At 39.4% G+C, this 22,254-nt stretch overlaps 1 protein-coding gene across 1 annotated transcript in view; it reads left to right on the top strand.

Moving 5' to 3' along the window:
* The window catches only part of LOC140240715 (procollagen galactosyltransferase 2-like), a 45,933-nt gene that overhangs the window by 7,893 nt on the left and 15,786 nt on the right, over positions 1–22,254 (top strand). Inside the window, exons 3-4 of the mRNA XM_072320479.1 lie at positions 892–1,026; positions 6,751–6,952. Coding sequence (XP_072176580.1) covers positions 892–1,026; positions 6,751–6,952 — 337 coding nt within the window. The remainder of the gene's footprint in view (positions 1–891; positions 1,027–6,750; positions 6,953–22,254) is intronic.

The following is a 22,254-nucleotide window of genomic DNA, read 5'->3' as shown; positions in this document are numbered from 1 at the left end:
CATTTCGCGCAACCAGAAACTAGCGCGAAAATAAAAACACGCGAATATTTTTGCTTGCCATACGTTCCTGTGCGTGATGTCTTGATTCCGCGGAATTAAAAACACGCGAAACTCTTCTGACCCGGCCTAGCGCAAAAAATTAGTCGCGCGAAAATATCCACTTTTACAGTAATGTGATGAACTGGGCACACAATTTATATTGGGAAATTTATGATGGCATATTCCTTGCTATATACTCTTTTAGCAACTGATATTATTGATTCTGTCTCCTGAAGAACACATCACCATTTGAATTATAAATGTAATGCCATGTAACAGCTATGAAATACCTTTGTATAATGCTTGGAAAAAAACAAGTGCAGTCATAGTGTACATGTGAGTGTGTGTGTGCCTGTAAAACAGGATGTATGTGATCATGGTAGGTCCATGATGTGATTAAGCAGCATAAAAGTGAATGGAATACCAGCTGCCTTTGTTTGTATTTGTTTCATTGTGAATATGATGCTGACTTTGAACGAAATCTAAAGAAAGAGTATCATTTGAAAAAAAAAAAAAAGAAAGAAAAAAAGATGTATAAGTAATATCTGTCTGTATTAGGGAGAAAGGAAGAGATGGAGAGAGTATATTCCAGTGGCGGATCCAGAGGGCGGCGCACCGGGACGCGCGCCCCCTCTTTATTTTTTTGTTAAAACAAAACAAATAAAAAAGAAAAGATAGGGGTACATGCTCCCCCCTTTAATTTTGTAATGGCGCTTCCCGTTTACGGAATTCCTGGATCTGCCCCTGTATTCATGTATTTGTGTGCCATGGCTCATACAAGCTATCATGACAGATGGAGACAGGCTCTGTACACACGCTTTCAGTCAACTTTCTTCTAATGTTTAATAACAGGCAATAGATGTTGATAACTTCCTCTGGGAACCCAATGCCCTGGATATCCTGATGCGAGCCAATAAGACTGTCATAGCCCCGATGCTGGAATCTACCACATACTACTCCAACTTTTGGGGTGGAATCTCAGAGAAGGTAAGCAGTGGGTCAGATTGGTCAACATCATAGCTGTTGGTCAGTTTGTATTAAATTTTCTTCATCATTTTTCAGGTACTACCACCTCCTGTGGGTACAATTGTAGGTGGTCACACTGGATGTTCTTGTCCATATTTAAGTGTATTGAGATTCCGCAGAGGGTTGTGACAAGAGAACAGTATGTGATGGTCTGTAACCTGAGCTTGGTTGGTGCTGTAACATAGAATGAGTGGTCAAGTCAGTAATAAGAAGGAAATATCATACGAAGTTGATTGAGGTAAAGATATTCTAGATTCAATTTTTTTTATCTAGTTTTATTGTCATAATCTTCATTCTGGTTGTCAAACAAAAATAAAGGTTTAGTTTGAAACAAACCCAGTGCATACATCATACATTAAAAAGGAACTATACACTTTTTGTGTGTATGACATCACTTCACTCAGCATCGTCTTCATTCAGGCACGTCTAAAGCAACCCAATTTGGACAAATCAAGATATTGGGGTTACTTTAATTTCCTTTGAACCTTTTGTCATTGTTATACTGATCTTGTCGCCTCCTAGCTGAGGAGGTCATCGAAGCCTGCTGAGTAGTCACTGACTGAGTTAGCTGTGTAGTAGCTGCTGGTTGCTATGTGACCAAAGTGCACCAGACAGTCTAGACCCTGATTGCTCATTGTACACCAATAATCAATCTCATATGTTTCACATATGTGGGCAAGGCCGAGCCATGGAGATTTTGTTTGTCACAAGCATTTCAGCTTTCAACTCATGTAGAGTAGAGATGCAGGGCATACTGTGGAGATACAGATTGTACATTGCATTTGTGATAACGCTGCTGTGCTTGTAATTATGCTACTACTTTGTTCTCTACTGGACAGTCAAATGTGGCTACATGTACACGTATGTTTCAAGATTGGCACTCATATGACACTGTGTAGGGCATTAGATGTTAAATGTCACATTGCATCACATTGCTGAGCACATCATGTCTCGCTTTCAATAAATCTAATCATATTAAGAGCAAGAATGACACATTATAACAGCGGGTGACTCTGCTCCTCATAATTAATGTACAGATGAAAGACAAACTCAGGATTTTACAGTGCATTGTCAGTAGAGATATGAATGTGGGAATTTCATCCTCCCCTATTCAATCTTGTAGATTTATGCCCCATCAACATTTTTTTTTCTGACAAAATATTGTCTTATGAATATCAAAAATTTTGAAACAGGGAATATCACACATAGTATGGTATACAAAAAAAGACCTTGAAAAATGCTTCCCTACTGGGTCCCTTGCTTGTCGTAACTTACATCCCCAGGGAGTCTGATTTGAGTTTGTGGACACACAAATTGAGTTATATCTGCTATCTAAACCATCTTTTGATGGTAGTAACCGTTAGTTTAGATAGCAAGTATTCTCAATTTATGCAATCTTCATCAGTAAAAGCATCTCGATCTGTCTTTTTTATCTTTTTTTTTATGTGGGAGCCACATCATGAACTATGATCCCAATATTAATAATTAACAAAGAAATCTATCCCTCTTTTTTTTTTTTTTTTTTTTTTTTTTTTTTTTTTTTTACTGTGATCAAATACTTCACACTGGAGTTATTTAAAGGAAACCAAAACCCAAAGAGAAATGTGGATTGAGTGAAAGCAGCAACATTAGTAGAACACATCAGTGAAAGTTTGAGGAAAATTGGACAATCAACGTGAAAGTTATGAATTTAAGTCCCGTCTGAAGAATTAGGTAAAGTAGGATAAAGTGCCTTGCCTGGAGACACATCGGCTACTGCTACTGGAATCAATCCAGGAACCTCACAACACTCTGTGATCATATCCACTGAACTACACCTGCTCCTTTATGTGCAGCCTTTAGTTTTTGAAACATCTTCTTTTTTTTTAATTTGTGATATAATTCTTCTTTTTCCATGTGAAGATTTACAGTGATCTCCTTTCTGCTTTAGTCTGGGTGGCTGCATCAATAATCAAGTAATTGTGAATGTGAACAGTCACTAAATATTGCTTTTAGCAAGTAAGCCTATTTGAGTTCCATATGAGAGAAAGAAAACAATTAAATCTTATGTACCAAGATTTGAAGAGGTAAATTCTCATTTCATTGCAGAGAGTAAGATTTGAAGAAATAAATTTTTGTTCTCCATTGCAGAGAGTAACAATTACATCTGAAGTTCAGTAGATTTTCAAAGGGATAATTTGCAGGTGGGATACTGAAATGGTAATCATGATGATAAACAGCACAGGAACCATGAGCGTGTTTCTACTGAGCGATGAAAATTCGAGGTGATGCCAGGCAATGCGAGGTGATTCGTGGTGATGCGTCGTGATGCATCGTGACACCTCAAATTTTTCCTCGGTAGAAACAGATCGGGTAGTGGCCGATGCGCGGTGATGCGAGATGCTCCGTCGTCCACCTTTTGTGGTGGTCGATGCGTGGTGATGCGAGTAACGATTCTCAGTAGAAACACACCGGGTGAGGTGGTACATGTGAATTGCGTGCATCCATCGTCTAAATATTGTTTGCGTGCTCATCAGCCTATCATACTATATACATGTACTCTGATTTTTACACTGAGTTCTTTTTCCCATAAAATCGTATCGTCTTGAAGATGTAGATTCCCTAATTCGTTTTCGCTGGAATACTAAATACAAAAGATGTTAGTATGTTGGAGCCCCGGGAGACCTGCAATGACCGATTCCTAATAACCAAGTGGCAGGAAATTTTGGTGAGGGGCATTTTGGACGGAAAGACTAAACGAAATTCAGTGACCTACCAGTGACCTGAAAATATACCCGACTTCCGGATTCACCTCATTTAGCACGTCACCTCGCATCACCGCGTATTCATCGCTCAGTAGAAACAGCTCGAGTGGTCGTAAACTACGAGGTGATGCGGGAGACAAAATTCACGGTGATGCAAGGTGCTCTCAGTAGAAACACGCTCCATAACCCAGTGGACTATTACAGTCCGCTGACCACGTCAGATGCAACTTGGGAAAAAGTGCAGCATAGCCACAAAAAACCTCAACATTTCCATCTTGAAGAAGTTAAATTTTTGAAGCTACCAGGTTGTCTTGTTTGTTTGAGTTGCAAACAAAGATTTGCGTTAATAGCATGCCCACACATTCAGAATAAAGAGATCTATATCATTATTTAAGATTTTTTTTTGGGGGGGGGGGATGTAGTTTGAGAAGAATATTGTGTCCAGAGACTTGCAGGATTTTAGATATTCGGCCAGTTGAGTTTCCAACATTTGTGATCCAGCACTTGCTGAATGTCATTACAGGAGTAAATCAAATTTTGACCTCAGTATTGAGTTCATTACCCTACTTCCTCTGATATGATTGCCAGGCGTAGTGTTTTACCATGAACACTTGTTTGCATACATCTGGAGCATTGCACTATAAGTGCATGGTAGGATATTCCCTCCATGTCTCTTGGAATGTCTACTTTGTGTGACACACATCTCATAGCTTACTGTAAGTTACTGTAAAACAAATGTATAAACGTGTATTTTAATTTCGCAAGAGCCAAGATTTGCAAAATCAAAATGCATGCAGAAGTTCTTGTCTACATTATATGCATTGAATGGCAGTGGTTATTCACAAAAATTTCACGCCGCAAAAATTTCGTGCAACGAATATATCTTGCTTTACATAGATCAAACTTTGAAACCTGTCAAGCCAATTGTTGGTTTTGATTCCTGAGTGTATGTTATGATCTGAATGCTTAATGTTTTGCCCTATTTCTAATTTTGTGCAATAATGTCAAATGCTGTGTCACTGATTATCAAGTGACCATTTGAAATTTAAGAAATCTAGTAAAAGTGGCAAGAATAGATCAAATACACCAAAGCAGATTTAATGTTTCCGTGGAAATTGTACTCTTTTCAGAAACTTCTCTGAGTTTCATCTTAGCCAATCCTTTTACAGAAAAAACAAAACAAAAACCAAAGTGCATATATATCATTGTTAACATCAAAAGGATTTGTGCAGCTACAAGAGTATGATAGACTGGGTTTCAGGCAGTACTAAATGACTTTTAATACTGTGCATAGGTTTAGATTGGATTACTCTTTCCAAATGTTTTTCCATGGCAATCATCAAATCCTTATGGATGTGAATGTAAAACCATTTAAACCACACTTACATGTACATGCCCATTTAGTCCTGTGTTCATGTAAATCAGTCCAGAAGGTCCGAGGGCAGCTAGAATGACCTGTTTCAAAACTAATACTGCTCAATGCCTCAAGTGTCTCCTAACCCTTGACCTCAAGTCTAGTTTCTAACATATGTCTCGCTGTTGGATGTTGGGCGGTGTATGATTTTTTTTTCCCTTAGGACTGTGGATTTGGTACCAACCCTTTCTATTTGCAGAAAGGGAGTCAATTTACAAAGTGTGTGTGTGTGTGTGGGGGGGGGGGGTGTTTTCTTCAGAGCACTAGTGTGATATACATGTAATTCAAGAAAGGTACCATTCAGTATATATATATAAAAAAAAAAAACTGCATTCATTTAAACATTGACTGTTTTATAACTGAAAAGTTCATTTGGAAACAGAAACTTGAAGATCAAAATGTCAAGGGTTCTATTAACCCATTGAGGACAAGTCCTGAGTATACTCGGGCAGGTGTCTATGGAAAATGCATGCTGTAGCAAAATCAAACTGCCTTGAATGGGCATAAGGAGTAGTCAATAATGTTATCTGGCACAAGACTTTTTGAAATGTTGTCTTCAGAAAGTGATTTGTGAAGAAATTCTGTGCCCTCTTCATTGTTAATCTAACTCCAATCTATTCCATTGGTGACATCTGTTCATCACACTGTATGAATGCAGAGTCACAGTGTCAGTAGGAGAGAGTTTCTGTGATAGGAAATTGATTTGGGCCCTTTTGCATGAAGCATACATAGACCTTACGTGTGAGAATTCAAATATTGTATGCAACGCAAACCTATCGCTGTTGTAACCAAGCAGAAACCAACAATGGGATGCTTTTGCGATGTTTATGTTAGATTTTAAATGTTTGTTCAATATCCACTTCTGTGCTGAGATGGGTTAATGAAATGGGTACAGTATGTTGGATTGGCTGTTGGCTATAATGTTATTGATTCTGAAATAGTTCACCAGTCACATTTTAATTCTACGTAAATAATAAAGTTTTGAGTGTGGATGGGCATCTGCTCCATCCTCCTCCCAAGCCTCCTTTGGTTGATTTGTTAAATCACAGTTTTTCACTTCTGACCAGTTAAACATGTTATGATTTAGAGGCCCAAGGCTGAAAAGGCATATTGATTGAAAGATAGCCTGGTGTAGTGTCACTGCCCTGTAAATGAAAGCAGTAGATGACAGGTTCAAATCCTACTGGTTCCTTTTTCTGACAATGTTTGTTAAAATGTAGATCAGCAGTTGCACTCTTCCGAATGTGATTGAACAGAGGGTGACAATATATTAATAAAAAAAAAATCAGCCAATGCATGTATTAGTTGAATGGTTGTTTAAAGTGACTCATATTTGTACAAATTAATATTTCACAGGCCAGGCTGTCTCTCTCCTTATGATCCCCCCCCCCCCTTTCTCTATTTAATTCTGCTCCTCTTTCTTATTTGCTTTCTGCCTTTTAATCTAGACTTTAAAAAAGTCCATCATTGCAGTAAAAACAAAACAAAATACCGGAAGTACCGTTATGGTATTTTTTTTTCCTCCAGGGATATTACAAAAGGACCAAGGAGTATGTCAAGATCGTGAAGAGGAACGTGACTGGCTGCTTTCAGGTACCCATGGTGCACTCCACCTACCTCATTGACCTGCGCCACAAGGCCACAGACGATCTGACCTACAAGCCACTGCCGGACTTCAAACTGGACTTGGACGATATGCTGACATTTGCACACTCTGCGAGGGCTGCAGGTGGGAGTTTTAGCTAACAGCCTTTACTTGCTGCCTCGACCAGCCAGTTTTCTGTGCTGTAGATATTTTGTTCTCATCGATGTCCTCTCATTCTCTCTGATATTTGATATGTATATGCTACAATATGCTACAATCATGCAGCAGTGTGTTGCTAAATGGATGTCAAAGAAAGAAATTAGAAATTATGAGTTTTGGAGGGTATGCATTGAGGAAATAAGGTCAATTGTGGAGCAAAAGGAAAGACAGAAACAAAAATGGTGTGTGATTCTGTAAAATTTATTTGAATTTAGAAAACTGGAAAAAAAAAAGTACCGATAGTGGAAGGGACAGGAGAAATGAGTTCATAGCCAGGAGAAAAAAAGGAAAATTGGGGAAAATACATAGCAGAATTGAATGACTTGGCAGCATGACTTACCTAAGGGTTGCCTGTTTGATTTAATTAGGAAGACAGGCAGCATGTTACATAATGTGTGATGCTGAAGTAAGTGTCACAGTAACAAGTTAGTGCAGTGCTTCTTACAGCAACTAGCAGGCAGTGTGGATATGGACTTTGCAAGGGCCTTTCCTGTGTGTTTGCAAAATGAGCAACCTGAACAACAGACAAAATGTTAGTGTGACAAGATTAGTTTGCTTTTTGATGAGCTGTGAACCTCTTGGTATGAAAACACTAACTTATGCTTGAATAATTGAAGGGCTTCGAAGACAAGGAGAAAAGATGATTCAATGGTTCTTGCAATGAGTTAGGTGTTTTGCTATGTTAGTGCATAAATCAACTAATATTAGGCATGCTGAAGCCCCAAGTTACTGATGAAATAGATATTAACATTAAAAGAAAAAGCACCCAAACTGAACAGGTTTATTAAAGGATCAGCAGCCCAGCATAAATGTTTTAAATAAAGATCATACAAAATAACAAATGTGAGAGCTTCAAACGTAAACTTTGGGGCCTGGGTGGGGGGCAAAGCCTTGTATAGACTATGTGGATTAGGGGCCTGCTGACAATGTAAGTACTGTAGATTTGAAAATGGTAACAGAGTTTTGTTTCCTGGGACAGTGTTGCTTACGTGAGTGTGAGCTTCAATACATGTCTATCTCAACTTTTAATGACATCCTCTGTCACCAAATAAAGATAGACTCCATGTATGTGGATGTCTGTGTCCAAAGCTACACCTGGACAAGCTACCCACTGTGTGTAAGGCTTCATAATCAGTCTGCTGTGATTACAGGACTTAATATGCTTTTCTTGTATTTTGAAGTGAAGTAATGAATTATACTGCACATGCTGTCTATATCGGGCACATTTCACTTGTTCCAACTCCAAGGGGTACCGGTACAGACACCAAACGCATCAAATCTGTTCAGTGTATAATTATCATGATCTCTGCACCTGCAGTAGACAAGTTGCCTGTCATGATGTTCAAATACATTGCTGTCTGATGTACATAGTACACCTTGTTGCTGTTATAACAGGTGTTAGTATAAAAATATGTGTTAGGACATTTCCTGTATACAGCCATATGGACATTTGATTGTATCAGGGGATTTGTGTTTGCTTGTCTGCGGTCTAGACTACCAAAAGGAAACAATTGCTGAAGTCCTAAAGGGCCTTGACTATCATTTCCACTCACTCACTCTCATGCAGGAGATTCCCATGACAAATATAGCTCCTACGAGATTGTAGCTCAGACCATTGAAGCAACTATCTTTCTCAGAGATAATATTTTGTTAGGATGTTATTTTTGTCAATCGTGCCAGTCAAAAAATTTAACTAGAAAAAAGAAAAAATCTCAAATTTGACAACACATCAAAATATTGCCGTCCTGTTTTGTGAGTATAAGTAGGAGAGCAATGTATAACCGTATGCAACATGAGCAGGCAGCAGCTGCACCAGATGAAAAGCCTACTTGGTGCACATGCACACCTGCATGGTATGCTGAGTGCATGTAAGCAGTAGGCCTATGATATTTTCATTCCAGATCGCAAATTCAACTACCCACTACATTGTCTTACAACTCTCTAATGTGCCTGTGAAATATTCATTGGTATCATTATTAAATGACCACCATCCGTAGTCAGAATTCATCAAACTATGATTTGTCTGAACATGTGATAGCAGTATGTATGCAGAAAATCACTCATGAACATTTCCATGGTGAAATGTTTGTTTGTGTTTTAAACAGATGTTGTTATGCTTCATCTGCCAAACCATTCAAACTAGCTTTATTTTGCAACATCTGTACTCCTCACACAGCTGATCTTACTGGTTATATCATACTATCGGTAGTGTAAAAAATGGCAACCAATATCAAATGCATGTCAATTGCATGGAAGGAGAGCATTAGTGACTGTCATGCCCTTAAATTTCTTGGCTAATATTCTAGAATACATCTTGCTCATAACATTATCATGATTTCTGAGTTGTCTGATAATGATATGAGCGCAACACAGAGCACACATGAAAAAAATAGTGCAGTTTGGACAGTGAAATGTCATACTGAAGTAAAATTGCTGTAATTCAGTTTTCAATGTTGAGTGCATTTTTTCTTTATATTTGACAAGTGGGTGTGATGTTGAATTGTAAACCATCCCAGTAAAGGCCATTTGTAAAAACAAAAAAACCCTGATATAATATGCTTTCTTTCACAAAAACATGATTTTTTCCCTAATTTGTGCTTTCCCAAACTTTTCTTGGGTCTTTGTAAATGTCCTTCCTTCTTTGGATGGGAAAAATGACTTCCCGCATTGAGTGAGTGGTGACAGGTTTGAAACCTACCAGATTAGACCCTGTCTGTCTGACACCAACCCATCCTGCCCACAAACCTTGACCCTGACTGACGTTAAGAATGTGTCTGCATGGAGCAAAACAGCATCCTCAATGTCTAAGGCCCTGGGAGGCAGTAGCCTTTTGTCAAGGCCCTCTTGCTTTATGATGGCTATAATGTGCAAGCAAAGCAAGCCCAGCCAAGTGTGACAGAGCATGGGCAGAGCTACCAGGTCTCACGCATTCTGCGTGAGACTCAAGCATTTAGGGGCCGTCTCACGATCTCACGCATGGCACCCATTTTTCTCACGCATCGGGCGAAGCCTGCAACTTGGGCCTATAATAATGAGCATAGCTCAAAATATTAAAGTGATAGTTGCAATTGAAGGTATATTTTCCTTTTGTCTTTCAAAATAAGTAAAAATAGTCACTTAAGTATGCACCTGATCGCACCATTAAGAGCTAAAAATTGAAAAAGCTCCCTATTAACCCCTCCCACACCCTCGCTCGCGTGCACATTTGCCAGCCGAGATGCCGAGTCATGAAAATCTCACTCATAAAATTTTTTGGAACTTGACATCCCTGCATGGGCTTTTTGAGATCTGCTCCACACATTATTAATCATGACACATGAACCCTACTGAGTAGTCAACTAATGGAATGGCGCGCTCCCTACAGCCTCAGTCTTTGCATGCATCACTGACCACCAGTGGAGGTCTATGGCATGCATTTGCCATCATATGCAAATCGGTTTCAAGTAGACAGACACACAGATTTGTCGATTTTTGCTCCTCAAATTGGGAAGCAATAGTCAGTAATTCAAAGGGCTAACATAAGGATGTGAATCAGATCTCAAAAGGCCCTCGTGCTGTCCAGTTCAGCTGAACTTGCTTTGATTGCCCCCATTCCCTCATGACCGTACAGTGAGAGGGTCTTGGCAAAAGGCTAGGGAGGCAATGTCTCTATTCCACCATAGCTCTTCCACCGTCTCTCTGGCAGTAGAAATCTGAAGTGTCATATCCATGGAGCAGTTGCTCTTGGTGAAGTTGAAGTGTGCGATGATACACAGAAAAAAAAAATGTACTGGTTTATAAACTGGAGTACAGTGATATCTCTGTTTGCTGTTGTGATTATTGTACAGATGGTGTAAAGATGTCAGCAGAGATCATCCAGAAATACGAAGATTTATGTCAGACGAGAGTTACACTGGGAAAATTGATTATGGCATCACTTTCGGTAATCCTGAGAGAACCAGGGCAGGTATTCCCACTGATATGCCATGTAAACAAGATTCAATCCATGGTATGACTGAAGACTGATTGGCAATATAGGCCTAAAGCATGCTGAACTTGAATGGAATGTCTGAATATAGATTCATAAGTGCATGAACAAACTGTATTTAATCTTCACTATTTTGTGATATCCATAGCAATGTGGTCACCAGAGAGACCCCGTTTACAGTGCGAGGCTTGGCCGCGGCCGAGCCCAGCCCCGCTTCAGTGTAAACGCGCAAAAGGCCAAATGCGAGGCCAAAATTGGCCTCGCTCTGGAGGTGGTCTCGGCTGCGGCTCGGCCGCGGCCGAGCCCGGCCTCTTCTTGGTGTAAACGCAAACTGGGCCAAATGCGCGGCCAATTTTAGTCTGGCTTCCAGACCCTCTGCCCGTACTATTTCGCTATTCACGATATTAACCCCCTCAACGTCGAAAACTAGTATAGTTTAAGGTGGTTTTGTCCTGCAAAGGATTTTTCCTTCTGCAAAGGCCTTTGCCCGAACGGCGACTTCGTCGCCACGGAATCCAGTTGGTAAAGGGTCTGAAAACCAGGCTATACCAAATTGCGTTTGTTTACAAGCAGAGCGCCACTACGACAAAATATTGAAAGGTTTGAATCAAAAGCGCGGCCGAGCCCAGCAGTGTAAACGGACAAAATTGCGAGGCTCGGCCGCGCAATTGAGGCCGGGCTGTAAACGGGGTCAGACAGAGGGGGGCTGTATACCATTTCAATATGATCAACATGAAATTCCTCCAGAATCAAGGCAGGCATGTCTGTATGCTAATTTCATCAGTGCTTATAAGTTTTTGGCTGATAAGAAATTTCACCTGCTGTTGATATGATGGAAGACATGACTGTGGGAATATTCTGACCCTTGAAATATCATCTCGTGTTATTTCTAGTTTTATCAGATCTTCTGACATTTATAGTGAGAACATCATTAGTAAGATTACAACTACATCTGTGTGATCTGTATTGAATGTTACTGTTCATGCAGTCTACTATGCAGTCGTAACTACCAGGGTATGTTACTATAGGCAGAATGCTTAGCTCATGCCATGACTGTAATCAAAGGCTTGCTCATTGGTTGCAGCACTAGCAAGTGTAAGAATGCAATTTCCTCATGAAAGCCAGACAAGTGCAAATGTAGCTGAACTCTAAAGTTAACCCCATAATGTGGAGTTCATGAATGAAGCTAATGGCACAACGGACTGTGATGTGACCTTGCTGTGTGTTCCTGTCAAAAGTTTGAGTGAAGAGGTACACATCAGTGCTATGGATGTTGTACATGTTCACACCATAGCAAGTGAATAGAGGCATTTGCTTAACTATTCATCAGTGCTAGAAGAGCTATAGACCTGTTTGGTTTTGGTTATCGTTCATAAACTCTTCGATCTGCACCAGGCCCGAGCCTGGCCTGCACCTGGTGCTAGCTTCAGCAGCGCCAAAATAGCCCACTCCTGCCGCAGGCCACTTTGGCCCAACCCATTCATAAACTCATTTATGACTTAGCTCAGCCTAGCCCGAGCCAGAGGAGTTACTGAAAGGCGTAACAGAGTCACACTTTAGCCCATATGTGTCCATAGTCACTGTCCCCACAGCCTAATGCAGTGTAAGTAGTGAGCAGTAACTGGCAAAATTTGCACTGTGTATTCTGTTTAGCCAATTAAAGCAAAGGAGTTTGGGTGACCCAAAACACTTGTAGATCAAAACTTTCATTTCCTTTGGGTACAAAGACTAATTAGCATACATGTAGTAATGAAGTGCAAAAAAAGGTCAGTCAGTGTATTTCCTCCTAATAGCAGTAGAAGGCCATGAGATGGCACACTTTGAAGTACATGGAACAGAAAAAAAGTCCAGAGAATTAAATCAGTGGATATAAAAGCATGCATGATTAGTATCTAAATGAGATGAAATTTCAATGTACAATCAGTGGAGAAAATAAAAGTGATTGAGGCTATATGAAGTTGTGAACTTTTTTTTCATTACATACCAGCTAGTTGAGAGAGCCCAGCAGAAATTGACAACAAGAAAGTGCTTGGAGAATAGGAGACAATGTGATAATTCATTTTCAAACGAAAAAGGGGATAGAATCTACCATTTGTGAGACATTGCAACACTTATGAGTCCCCCCAAATACACCATGAGGGTAAACTCTATTACAATCAAATTGTGATATCATTTCTCTGCTCTTCCTGTTGATGTCATTCATCTGTTGGTCTTGATTTTCTTTTATTGTTTAATGTAAATCCTGTAGAGATTGTTGTCCTTTAATCTTTTCTTCTTGTGTAAGTGGTGGTGGTGTTGTTGTTGGGGTCTTTTAAATATGCCAGCTATTATTTGTTGAATTAGAGCTGACAGTGAACTAGTATCTGTGCTGAAGACTGTAATCTTCCCAAGGCAAGTCTTATTTGCCATCTTAGCAGACCTCTAAATGCCAATGACATATCTGTGATGATGAATGTAGTGAGTTTGATGTTTGCTCTGATCTATCTTTGCATGTCAGCAGCCGCTGAGGCTCCAATCACCAAACCAGCTCCCCCGGTCCTCTATTATGACATCACCAAGGTTCTCAGAAGGAAAAGTGCATTGCTCTCTTTTCTAAAGTCACAGCAGTAAGCAGCAATATTCCACTCTGCTGCCACATGATGATTCTTCCAGACACTAAAATGTGTTATGGCTGCAAGTTCTGGGATATGAGCTAGTCTTAGTTAAAGGGAAATTTCAGCTGAAAGTGAGAGTTGTTTTGTGGATGTCATCTATGGAAGCAAACAAAGCAAATAGGATGATGAAAGTTTGAACAAAATCAGACACAATACCAAGAAAGCTAGAAAAGGATGAGTGACAGTTTATCATCTAGCATGGCATCTATGAGACATTTGGAAAAAAATCAAAGCACTTGTGTGACTGTGATTATAGGCCCTGTAATATAGGCCTATATTTTTCCAGTTAGCATGTATCTGGTTAAACTAAAGTACCGGTACTAAAATTGTTATCAAGAATGAATCAGACTTCTGCCCACAAAATGTATCCTAACATGAAACCTGTGCTAAATATATTTAACGAAATTATGAAAGTCTCTGAAGAAAGGGAAAACTGGTAATGACTCGTTAATGAAACAGGCAGGGTTTACACGAGAGCATCTCACTCACATAGCAATAACAGCTATTCGAAGTGATAGTCCTACGTGGTTTAAGAAGACCATCCAAACGTTTAATGGTTATAACTTTTTCAATACAGGCCACCATGCTAAAATCTCTGTATTTGTTTCTATTCAACTGTAATGTATACAATTTGTTTCTAAATAAATAGTTCACATTTTTCTTGCTATACATAGCAAGAAAAATGTGAACTGTTTATATAGAAACAAATTGTAGTACATGTGCATATTTTGTACATTTTTTTTAACTTCTGTGACTGACTATTCCTCACTTGTTGGACCATTGCCCCATCTCCACTAGAGAGGGAATGATACCAGGGCCCCATTTTATCAAAAGATATAATCAAACTAAAACAGAAAAACTGACCACAATGAATATTATTTATTAGTGGAAAATTGAGCAGAGAAAATGGGATTCCATCGGGAATCCCATTTTCTTTGCTCAGTTTTCCACTAAAAGATATAATCGATAAATTTTCTTACCACACAGACTGCCAGAGACTTATGATAGAAATCAATGCTCCGTAGTCTTGTTACAGAGTCCTTTCCATGACATTTATTGCCTCAGTATGCCAAGGCAATGAATGTACTCTTAGGGAGACTTGAATGCAGGCTAGTGTTGGAATGAGAGACAGGGAGAGAAAGAGAGAGTCTGAGTGAGTCATCACCCAAATTCTCTGCAGGTTGAGGTCAAAGGTTAGGGCAAAGCTGGAGAACACTTCCACATCATCATGTTTTGTAATTCCCCACTCACAATGTGGCATAAATCTGTCAACCTCCCTGTGTAAGTCAGTAAAACTAAACACTCATATTACTCATATTTTGTCTTATGTCTCTGCAATTTTAGCAAGTCAAGACTCATTTCTGGGTGTTGATATGTGAAAGGAATTATTGTGTTGGACTATGCAGCTATATGTTGCTGTTCATTCATGTGTGCATCCATGTTGATAAGTTTGTGAATTTGAAAGTGAGTTAATGTAGCATAAATTTCATTGATAACACACCTTTGTATTATGAGATTACTTCTTTTTCTTTATTCTTATTATTATATTTTGCTGTTGGGGCAACAAGACCTCATATCTAAAAAAAAATGTCAAATGTTCAGATGAGGGAAAAAACATGGCAGCCAAAGCACTGTAACAAATGGGATAGTCTTTCCTTTGATATGCTGAGGTAGCGTCATTTTTGGAGTAAGACAGAGCTAAGATTTGGACAGGACATCACTTGACTGATTATGTGGCAATTATCCCAAAATTTTCACCCAAATTTGAGATACAAGCTCTTGTCATCCCAGCAAAGATTGGCTATTAATTATATCATATTATTGTTTGTACGCAAATATCTGATGTCAATTTCTTTCAGTCATGAAAAATGTTGCAGTTTATGTGGATATGATATTTAGAATACAATTAACATTCTTTATTCACTTAAAGCTTTTTCTGCATTTCTGCAGAGGAAAGATAAGTTTATGGGGAACAGTTAGGGAAGTTGAAGAAGATGAATGATTATAATACTTTTGTTCATTAATTCCCTGGTAAAGTCTGCTGTAGTAAAGGCAAGTTCATATACATACGTGTATTCAACTGTATTCACATAAAAGTGCAAAAAACTGTCGGAAGTTGTAGGGCATGAAAAAGAGGTTGTGACCTCTCCTCTGATAATACTATCACAGAAATAGGATGTCATCCCCTGTTATTACATCATCATTATATGCAAGAGAACTGTGCTTAGTTTGATAGTAACTGGTTTGAGAGTGACAAAGTATAGTGCTTCTCAATACATTTCAACATGTATTAATGATGCAACTATTGTGACTTTCAGTGAGATGCATAAATTTACTTCACTGAATTTTGATTTAAAGAGTAAAATTAGATAATTCATGTATGGATATGAAATCAAAGCTCTAATTTTGGTACAGAATGTCATTGTCTGCCCATGCTCATTTAATTTGATTACAGACTAACAACATTGGTTTAGCTTGACAGATAAAATGAATGGCAGATAGCCATTTACAAAAGATGTATTTCCATGAAGACATTAAACTAGTGAAGAAAAAAGTTGGTCTACTGTTCGTGGTTTGCTGAAATCTCCTTTAAGTAAAGATGAGATATAAAGGAATGTCAGTTCATGCGACATCAGCTTATCTGGCTGGATACCTGGGAAATCAAATTTTTGTGCAGCTGGAATACACAAAAAACAGCCATCATTCACCTGTGATAGCCCCTGAAAGTATACATATTTTTATAAATCATATCATATCTCTACTACAACAATTTTGCACATGTGCTGTGGCATTTAAGTTCTTGTCCACCATAAGTTCCGGTACTGATATGTGTGCATTCGAGCTATATGCATAATGCTTTTACGAATATTATCAAGATTACTTGTGGATCAGTTTAATAGCGAGGTATTGATCAGAGTACATGCGCACGTTACATAAGATCACGATTGTTCAAGACCTATCTGGAAAAAAAATATGTGATAGCGCTATTGTTGTATGAAACGGGTGATTGACTAACTCTATTTCAGGTCATTCTTGTTTTTGTATAGGGCTTACTCTTAAAATTTTACATTTAAACCCCAATAAATGATAATTGGAGTGACAACAAAAAATGTTAATATTTTGCAGAAGGCATGTCTCAAGTATATTCTACAAGTATACTTAACGTATACTCAGGGTATTGGTACACTTTAAAGGGGTGGTCACTATGAACAGGGTTCGAAATTGGCGACGGTCCGTTGGCCATTGGCCACCCGAAATCACGTCGGACTAGCTAAAAATAGTAAAATTATGAAGTTACTACACCGTCTGGCTAGCCAAAATATTGCTTCAGTGTCAAAATTGATTCTAAGTAGTCCGCCTGGCTAGTTAAAAAAAAAAAGTTCAGTGCGACCCCTTGATAGTATAGGTGGAGATGAGGATTGGACTTTTAATTTTTTGTGAGATACCGAGAAACCACTTATGAAGTAATACAAAGCATACCATTTCTAAAGAGGAATTCAAAGTTTATTAGATGAAAATTGGCTTTGGAATGGCTGAGACATCAAAAAACAAAGAAAAACAAAGCGATCCTAATAAAAGGTGGGTCCCACCTTTTTTCATGCCTGTCATGAACGCTCTGTTTTTGGATATCTCAACAAAATCAAAACCAATTTTCATAGAATGAACATTGAATCTCTCTTGGAATTACATGCTCTTTCATATTTCATAAGAGGTTTCTCATTATCTCACCAAAAAATGTGAGAAACCTGAAGTTAGGTCTCTACCAGAACTATACAATCCCTTTAACCCATCACCTTGTATCTGCATCTGGGAATTTGGTAATACATCAAAGGTTGCATTTATCGTCTTTCCCATGTTTGAAACATGTTTCAATAACCACTATCAAAACATGTTTGCAAAGGCCTTTGGATGCATTTCTTGAGTTGTTGTGTTTATCATCTCTTTCGTGAGTTGAGATGGAAACCTTGTCACTGTGCATCTCCATTGCGCAGTTTCACCCTAGGAGCGGAGATGTGTAGTTGCCAGTGGTTGACTTGGGCATGTCCAAGTTTCAAAATGACTCTGCATTTATCATTTCCAAAGAACTGTGTTTCTAAACTCAAAAGCATTTGTGATTGCTCTTTTTTTTTTCTCTCTCTCTCTTTTTTTTTGTGTTTCAGAAAGGCATTTCTAACCCCATAATCAATATAGCTTTGTGTTTATCAGCTGCCCAAATCTCCTGAAAGTTGTCAGGACACCTTAATTCTGCACCAGATGTGATTTGTATTAGTGCATCCTTTAAGAGGGCAGTTTGAGTGCTCCGAGAACCATTTGGCACTATGGAGTGTTAAGGGCAGTTTTGGCACACTGTCCAGGGCTCACACCTGTAAATAAAATGGACTGTCCCAGACCCCTTCACAAATTCGTACCAAAGATACCAAAATAAATGAAGAAAAAAATTAATTAAAAATCAATGATGTAGTTTGGCAAAAAAATGAAAAGCTGTAGATATTGAGTATGAATTCCTCTACAAACTGCATTTTGGTTGGAAGATGAAAGCTTTTTTGATGGAATTTGAGGGGACTATATTTCATTGGGTACGTGTACGGAAAATAGGTGATTTTTTGAGTGACAAGAACTCGTAGTCTGGCTTTGCGGACCCCTGGACAGAATTAGAGCAGAACAACCCACCCTGGCAATCTGATGGATGAAAGGTAATATCTCACTTATTCAGGTTAGTGAAGATGAAACACCTCATTTCTCCCAGCTATTTTACAGAATTTTTTGAAATTTGAATTTTAACACACGTCTCTATGGGGAATTATTTACCCGTGTGAGCCCTATAGAGAATGCACGCAATACATGCAAGTCTATGGGAAGTATTCATCCCATACAAGCTCTGCTGGTTTATGTTGATCTTGTATTGTGTCAGATCTCTCTTCCTCCCTCCCCCTTCTCCTCCCTACTCTCCCCCCTCCCTCTACCTCTCTCCTCTACTCCCCCCCCCCCCCCAACTCTATCTTGCTACAATTTCTTTTCTTAATATTATGTTCTTGTGGTACTAGATCTTAGTAAATAGCAGTCATCAGTATCACACAACTTTGAATGACTTCTTGTATTGTGTATCTTGTATTGTGTCAGATCTCTTCCTCCCTCCCCCTTCTGCTCCTTACCCCCCTCCCTCTACCTCTCTCCTCTAACTCCCCCCCCCCCCCACTCTTCCTTGCTATAATTTCTTTTCTTAATATTATGTTCTTTTGGTACTAGATCTTAGTAAATAGCAGTCATCAGTATCACACAACTTTGAATGACTTCTTGTATTGTGTATCTTGTATTGTGTCAGATCTCTTCCTCCCTTCCCTTCCCCTCCCTACCCCCTCTCTCTACCTCTCTCCTCTACTGCCCCCCCCCCCCCCTCCCCCCTCCTCAACTCTGCCTTGCTACTATTTCTTTTCTTAATATTATGTTCTTGTCACTAGATCTTAGTACATAGCAGTCAGTCATCAGTATCACACAACTTTGAATGACTGTGTGTGAGAGGACAATATTAACAACTGATTTATTAGTATTGATTAACTATGTACGTGTATCAAGATATATCTCTATGTTGAATTCAGACATTACCCAAATTGCTCTACTATGTTTCTATGCAGTGTTGTATTCTGTACCCTTACACTGCAGCACATTTACCCACACTGTAATATATACTGGGGCATAGGCAGGAAGCAATAAAAGAGTCAAGGCAGGAAGGGGGAACAATAAACCCCCCATCACACAGGATTGACTTGTGTATTTATGGCATTAGGCCTGGATACTCACAGGTGAAACAAAGACCAGCTAGTCCCCTTCATCTAATTTAAGTGTTCATTGACCTACATGGGGTCCGAAGTGAAACAAAGACTAGCTTGCCCCCTCATCTGAGCAGTCATTCCACGCCACATACTCACTAAGAGAAGCAGCCTGTCTTAAAACTCTCCACCTGCCTCGATTGTGGGAGACATGCAGCTTTCTACCAGAGAACTGTAAGTTTTGTACAATTACCATCTCTAAACTTTACTCACTTTATGTGCCACAAGACATTTATATGTTATGAATATATCTTTAGTATTGGCAAAGAATTTTATCAATGCGAGAGTTGTTTTCTAAGATATTCTCAGTTCCAAGGACTTGAATCGTGAGTAGTAATTGTCACAAGTGTATGATACTTTACACTCCATTGGTATATACAGAATATTATACAGAGTGCCTCCTGTACATACTTGTAGTTGCTCTCCTGTACATTATTTGATAATCACTGAGTAGAGTATTTGGGGGAATATATCTCCTTAATATAGTAGTCGCCAGTAGCAGGTATAGCGTAGAATATCAATTAAGTCACTTGTGTTCTGTATCTATTTCCTTGTATATTCACCAACTCTGTATTATATTAGGCGCATGGATTAATCTTAGCTGCGTATGATACACCCTGTAGTGTATTATTAGTGCTGTGTAATAGTAATGCAGAGGAGAAATATGCAGTCGTCTATCATATCGATCACACATTTTTTATACTGTAACATAATAATATAGTAGTTGTTCCCAAGAGTCACAAAGATGTCATTCGTTTTCTTTTATAGCATATCCTTGTAAATAGACTTCCAAGTCACGTGGATACTGCCTGTCTGGATGTATATCCACTAAAGGTAATTTGTTGAAATTTTATCCCACTTGCTTCACTGTAAATATAATGTGTGTTTTAATATTTCACATGTCAAGATATAATCGTCGTAACTTTTCTAGCTAAATGTACAAAAAAAAAAGGGGGGGGGGCCTCACAACGTTTTAGTGAGATATGTTTAGTAGTTATAATGTTTTGACGTTTGCAATTGCATTGTATTCATCCGATGCACAGTCGTTTCCGGAGATTAATTCAACCAGAGGACAATTCTTATATTGATGTGCTGTATTTCACCTTAATTAGTTTGTTAATTGTATTCACAGGAATGAATTCATTCCTCCCTCCACATTCTATGTAAATATATCATGTACAGCAGCATTATGCTTGGTTTTCAAGCGATGCATTTCATTGAAAACGTTGTAATTCAGTATTGAGATTTGCTCAGTAATGAGTCTTTTATCATCATGTCATTCATATATTATTTTCCTTATACTCTTTTCACCTGGTATAGGACATCTACATGTACTCTCAGTGACGTGCACGCAGTGGTGCTGTGTTGGTTTTCTTTGTTTTATGTTAATTAATTTGTCGGTGGAAACATCGTAAATGTGTGAATAAACAAGTCCACCCTTTTCTTTGTAAATTAAACGAAAGTCATTGTTTTGTGTCTTCCTTTACACCTTCTCTTCAAGCGTTTGAACCAGGCGTAAGGTAAATTTTGTGAATGTTTGGTGTTATGCTTGTAAGCCATTGAGTGGACACATTTGGTCCGTCACATAATTTTGGTGCCGAAACCCGGGAAGATTAGGCAAAGGGAGACACATTTGTTTATTTGTTATAGAAGACTAATAATTGTCCTGTCAGAGGCGCAGTTTGTAACAGTTCATATAATTGTAATAAAGAAAACGTCAGAAAACCAACACAGCATCCAACGATGGACTTCAATGGAACAACGGGCACCCCAGTACCACGTGACCTCCTGACTCCAGAGGGCGCACACTCGACGCTTGCTGAAACTCCGAGACGTCAATACAGTCCACTTCAGCCGGTGGTGACTCCCCTCCAGATGGCTGGCTTGGACCCGATGCCAGAACACACAGCTAATGCCAATGTTCAGTGTGTAACCTCGTACCAATTTAAAAATGTTTCTGTTTTCTCGGGTAACAATAAGCAGGGACCTAGGATCGAGGATTGGGTGAGAGACATGAGGCATCTCCTCCAGCTGAAAGGTTCTGTTATGCCTGCAATCTCCTTCAGCGACATCGTCAGGCATACCAGTGGTAGGGCGAGGGACCTGGTCCTTAACCTGGAGTGCCGTCAGGGCGAAATCCCAGCTTCGGAGACTGTCTTCACCGAACTACTGGAGGAGTATGGTGAGTCTTCCTTGACAATCTCTCCTATGGCAGCATTTTATGCTCGAGTACAGGTACCAAACGAGTCTCCCGCTGAGTACGCCATTGCCCTAGAAGCACTTCTGAGGAAAGCGGTGAACTGTGGGGCAAAAGTGGAAGTGAGTTCGAGGGACCAGATGCTGACCACACAATTCATGTGCGGTCTGCGGGACCGAACTGTCAAGAGCAGGCTGGCGCCAATGAGACCCCGTGAAATGTCGTTCAAAGAGCTACGCCGAGAGCTGCAAATCATCAATGAGGAAGTTCGGCAGATGAGGGATGGGAGTCCTGTTGGAGTTTTTCAGCATGAAGCAAAGCCCACACCAAAGCAGGAACCAGACAGAGTAAATGATTTGCTTGAGTCCATGCGTTGTCAGCTTGCCCAAATCCAACTCGCCCAGCAGCAACAACTGGAAACAGTAAGCAATCTGGTTGAAGGTCATGGTCATCTTGCAAACCGGATAGGGAGCCTGGAAAACCACATGGCAGCTCCTCGTAGGGAACCACTGACATGCTACAAGTGTGGTCAGCCTGGACATATAGCGAGAAGATGCCCTGTTCGTCAAAGCCCACAGCAA

The sequence above is a fragment of the Diadema setosum genome, chromosome 17 (genome assembly GCF_964275005.1).
Source record: "Diadema setosum chromosome 17, eeDiaSeto1, whole genome shotgun sequence".
Taxonomy (NCBI): domain Eukaryota; kingdom Metazoa; phylum Echinodermata; class Echinoidea; order Diadematoida; family Diadematidae; genus Diadema; species Diadema setosum.
The sequence above is the reverse complement of the archived record's forward strand: the minus strand, read 5'-3'. Positions and strand labels throughout refer to the sequence as shown.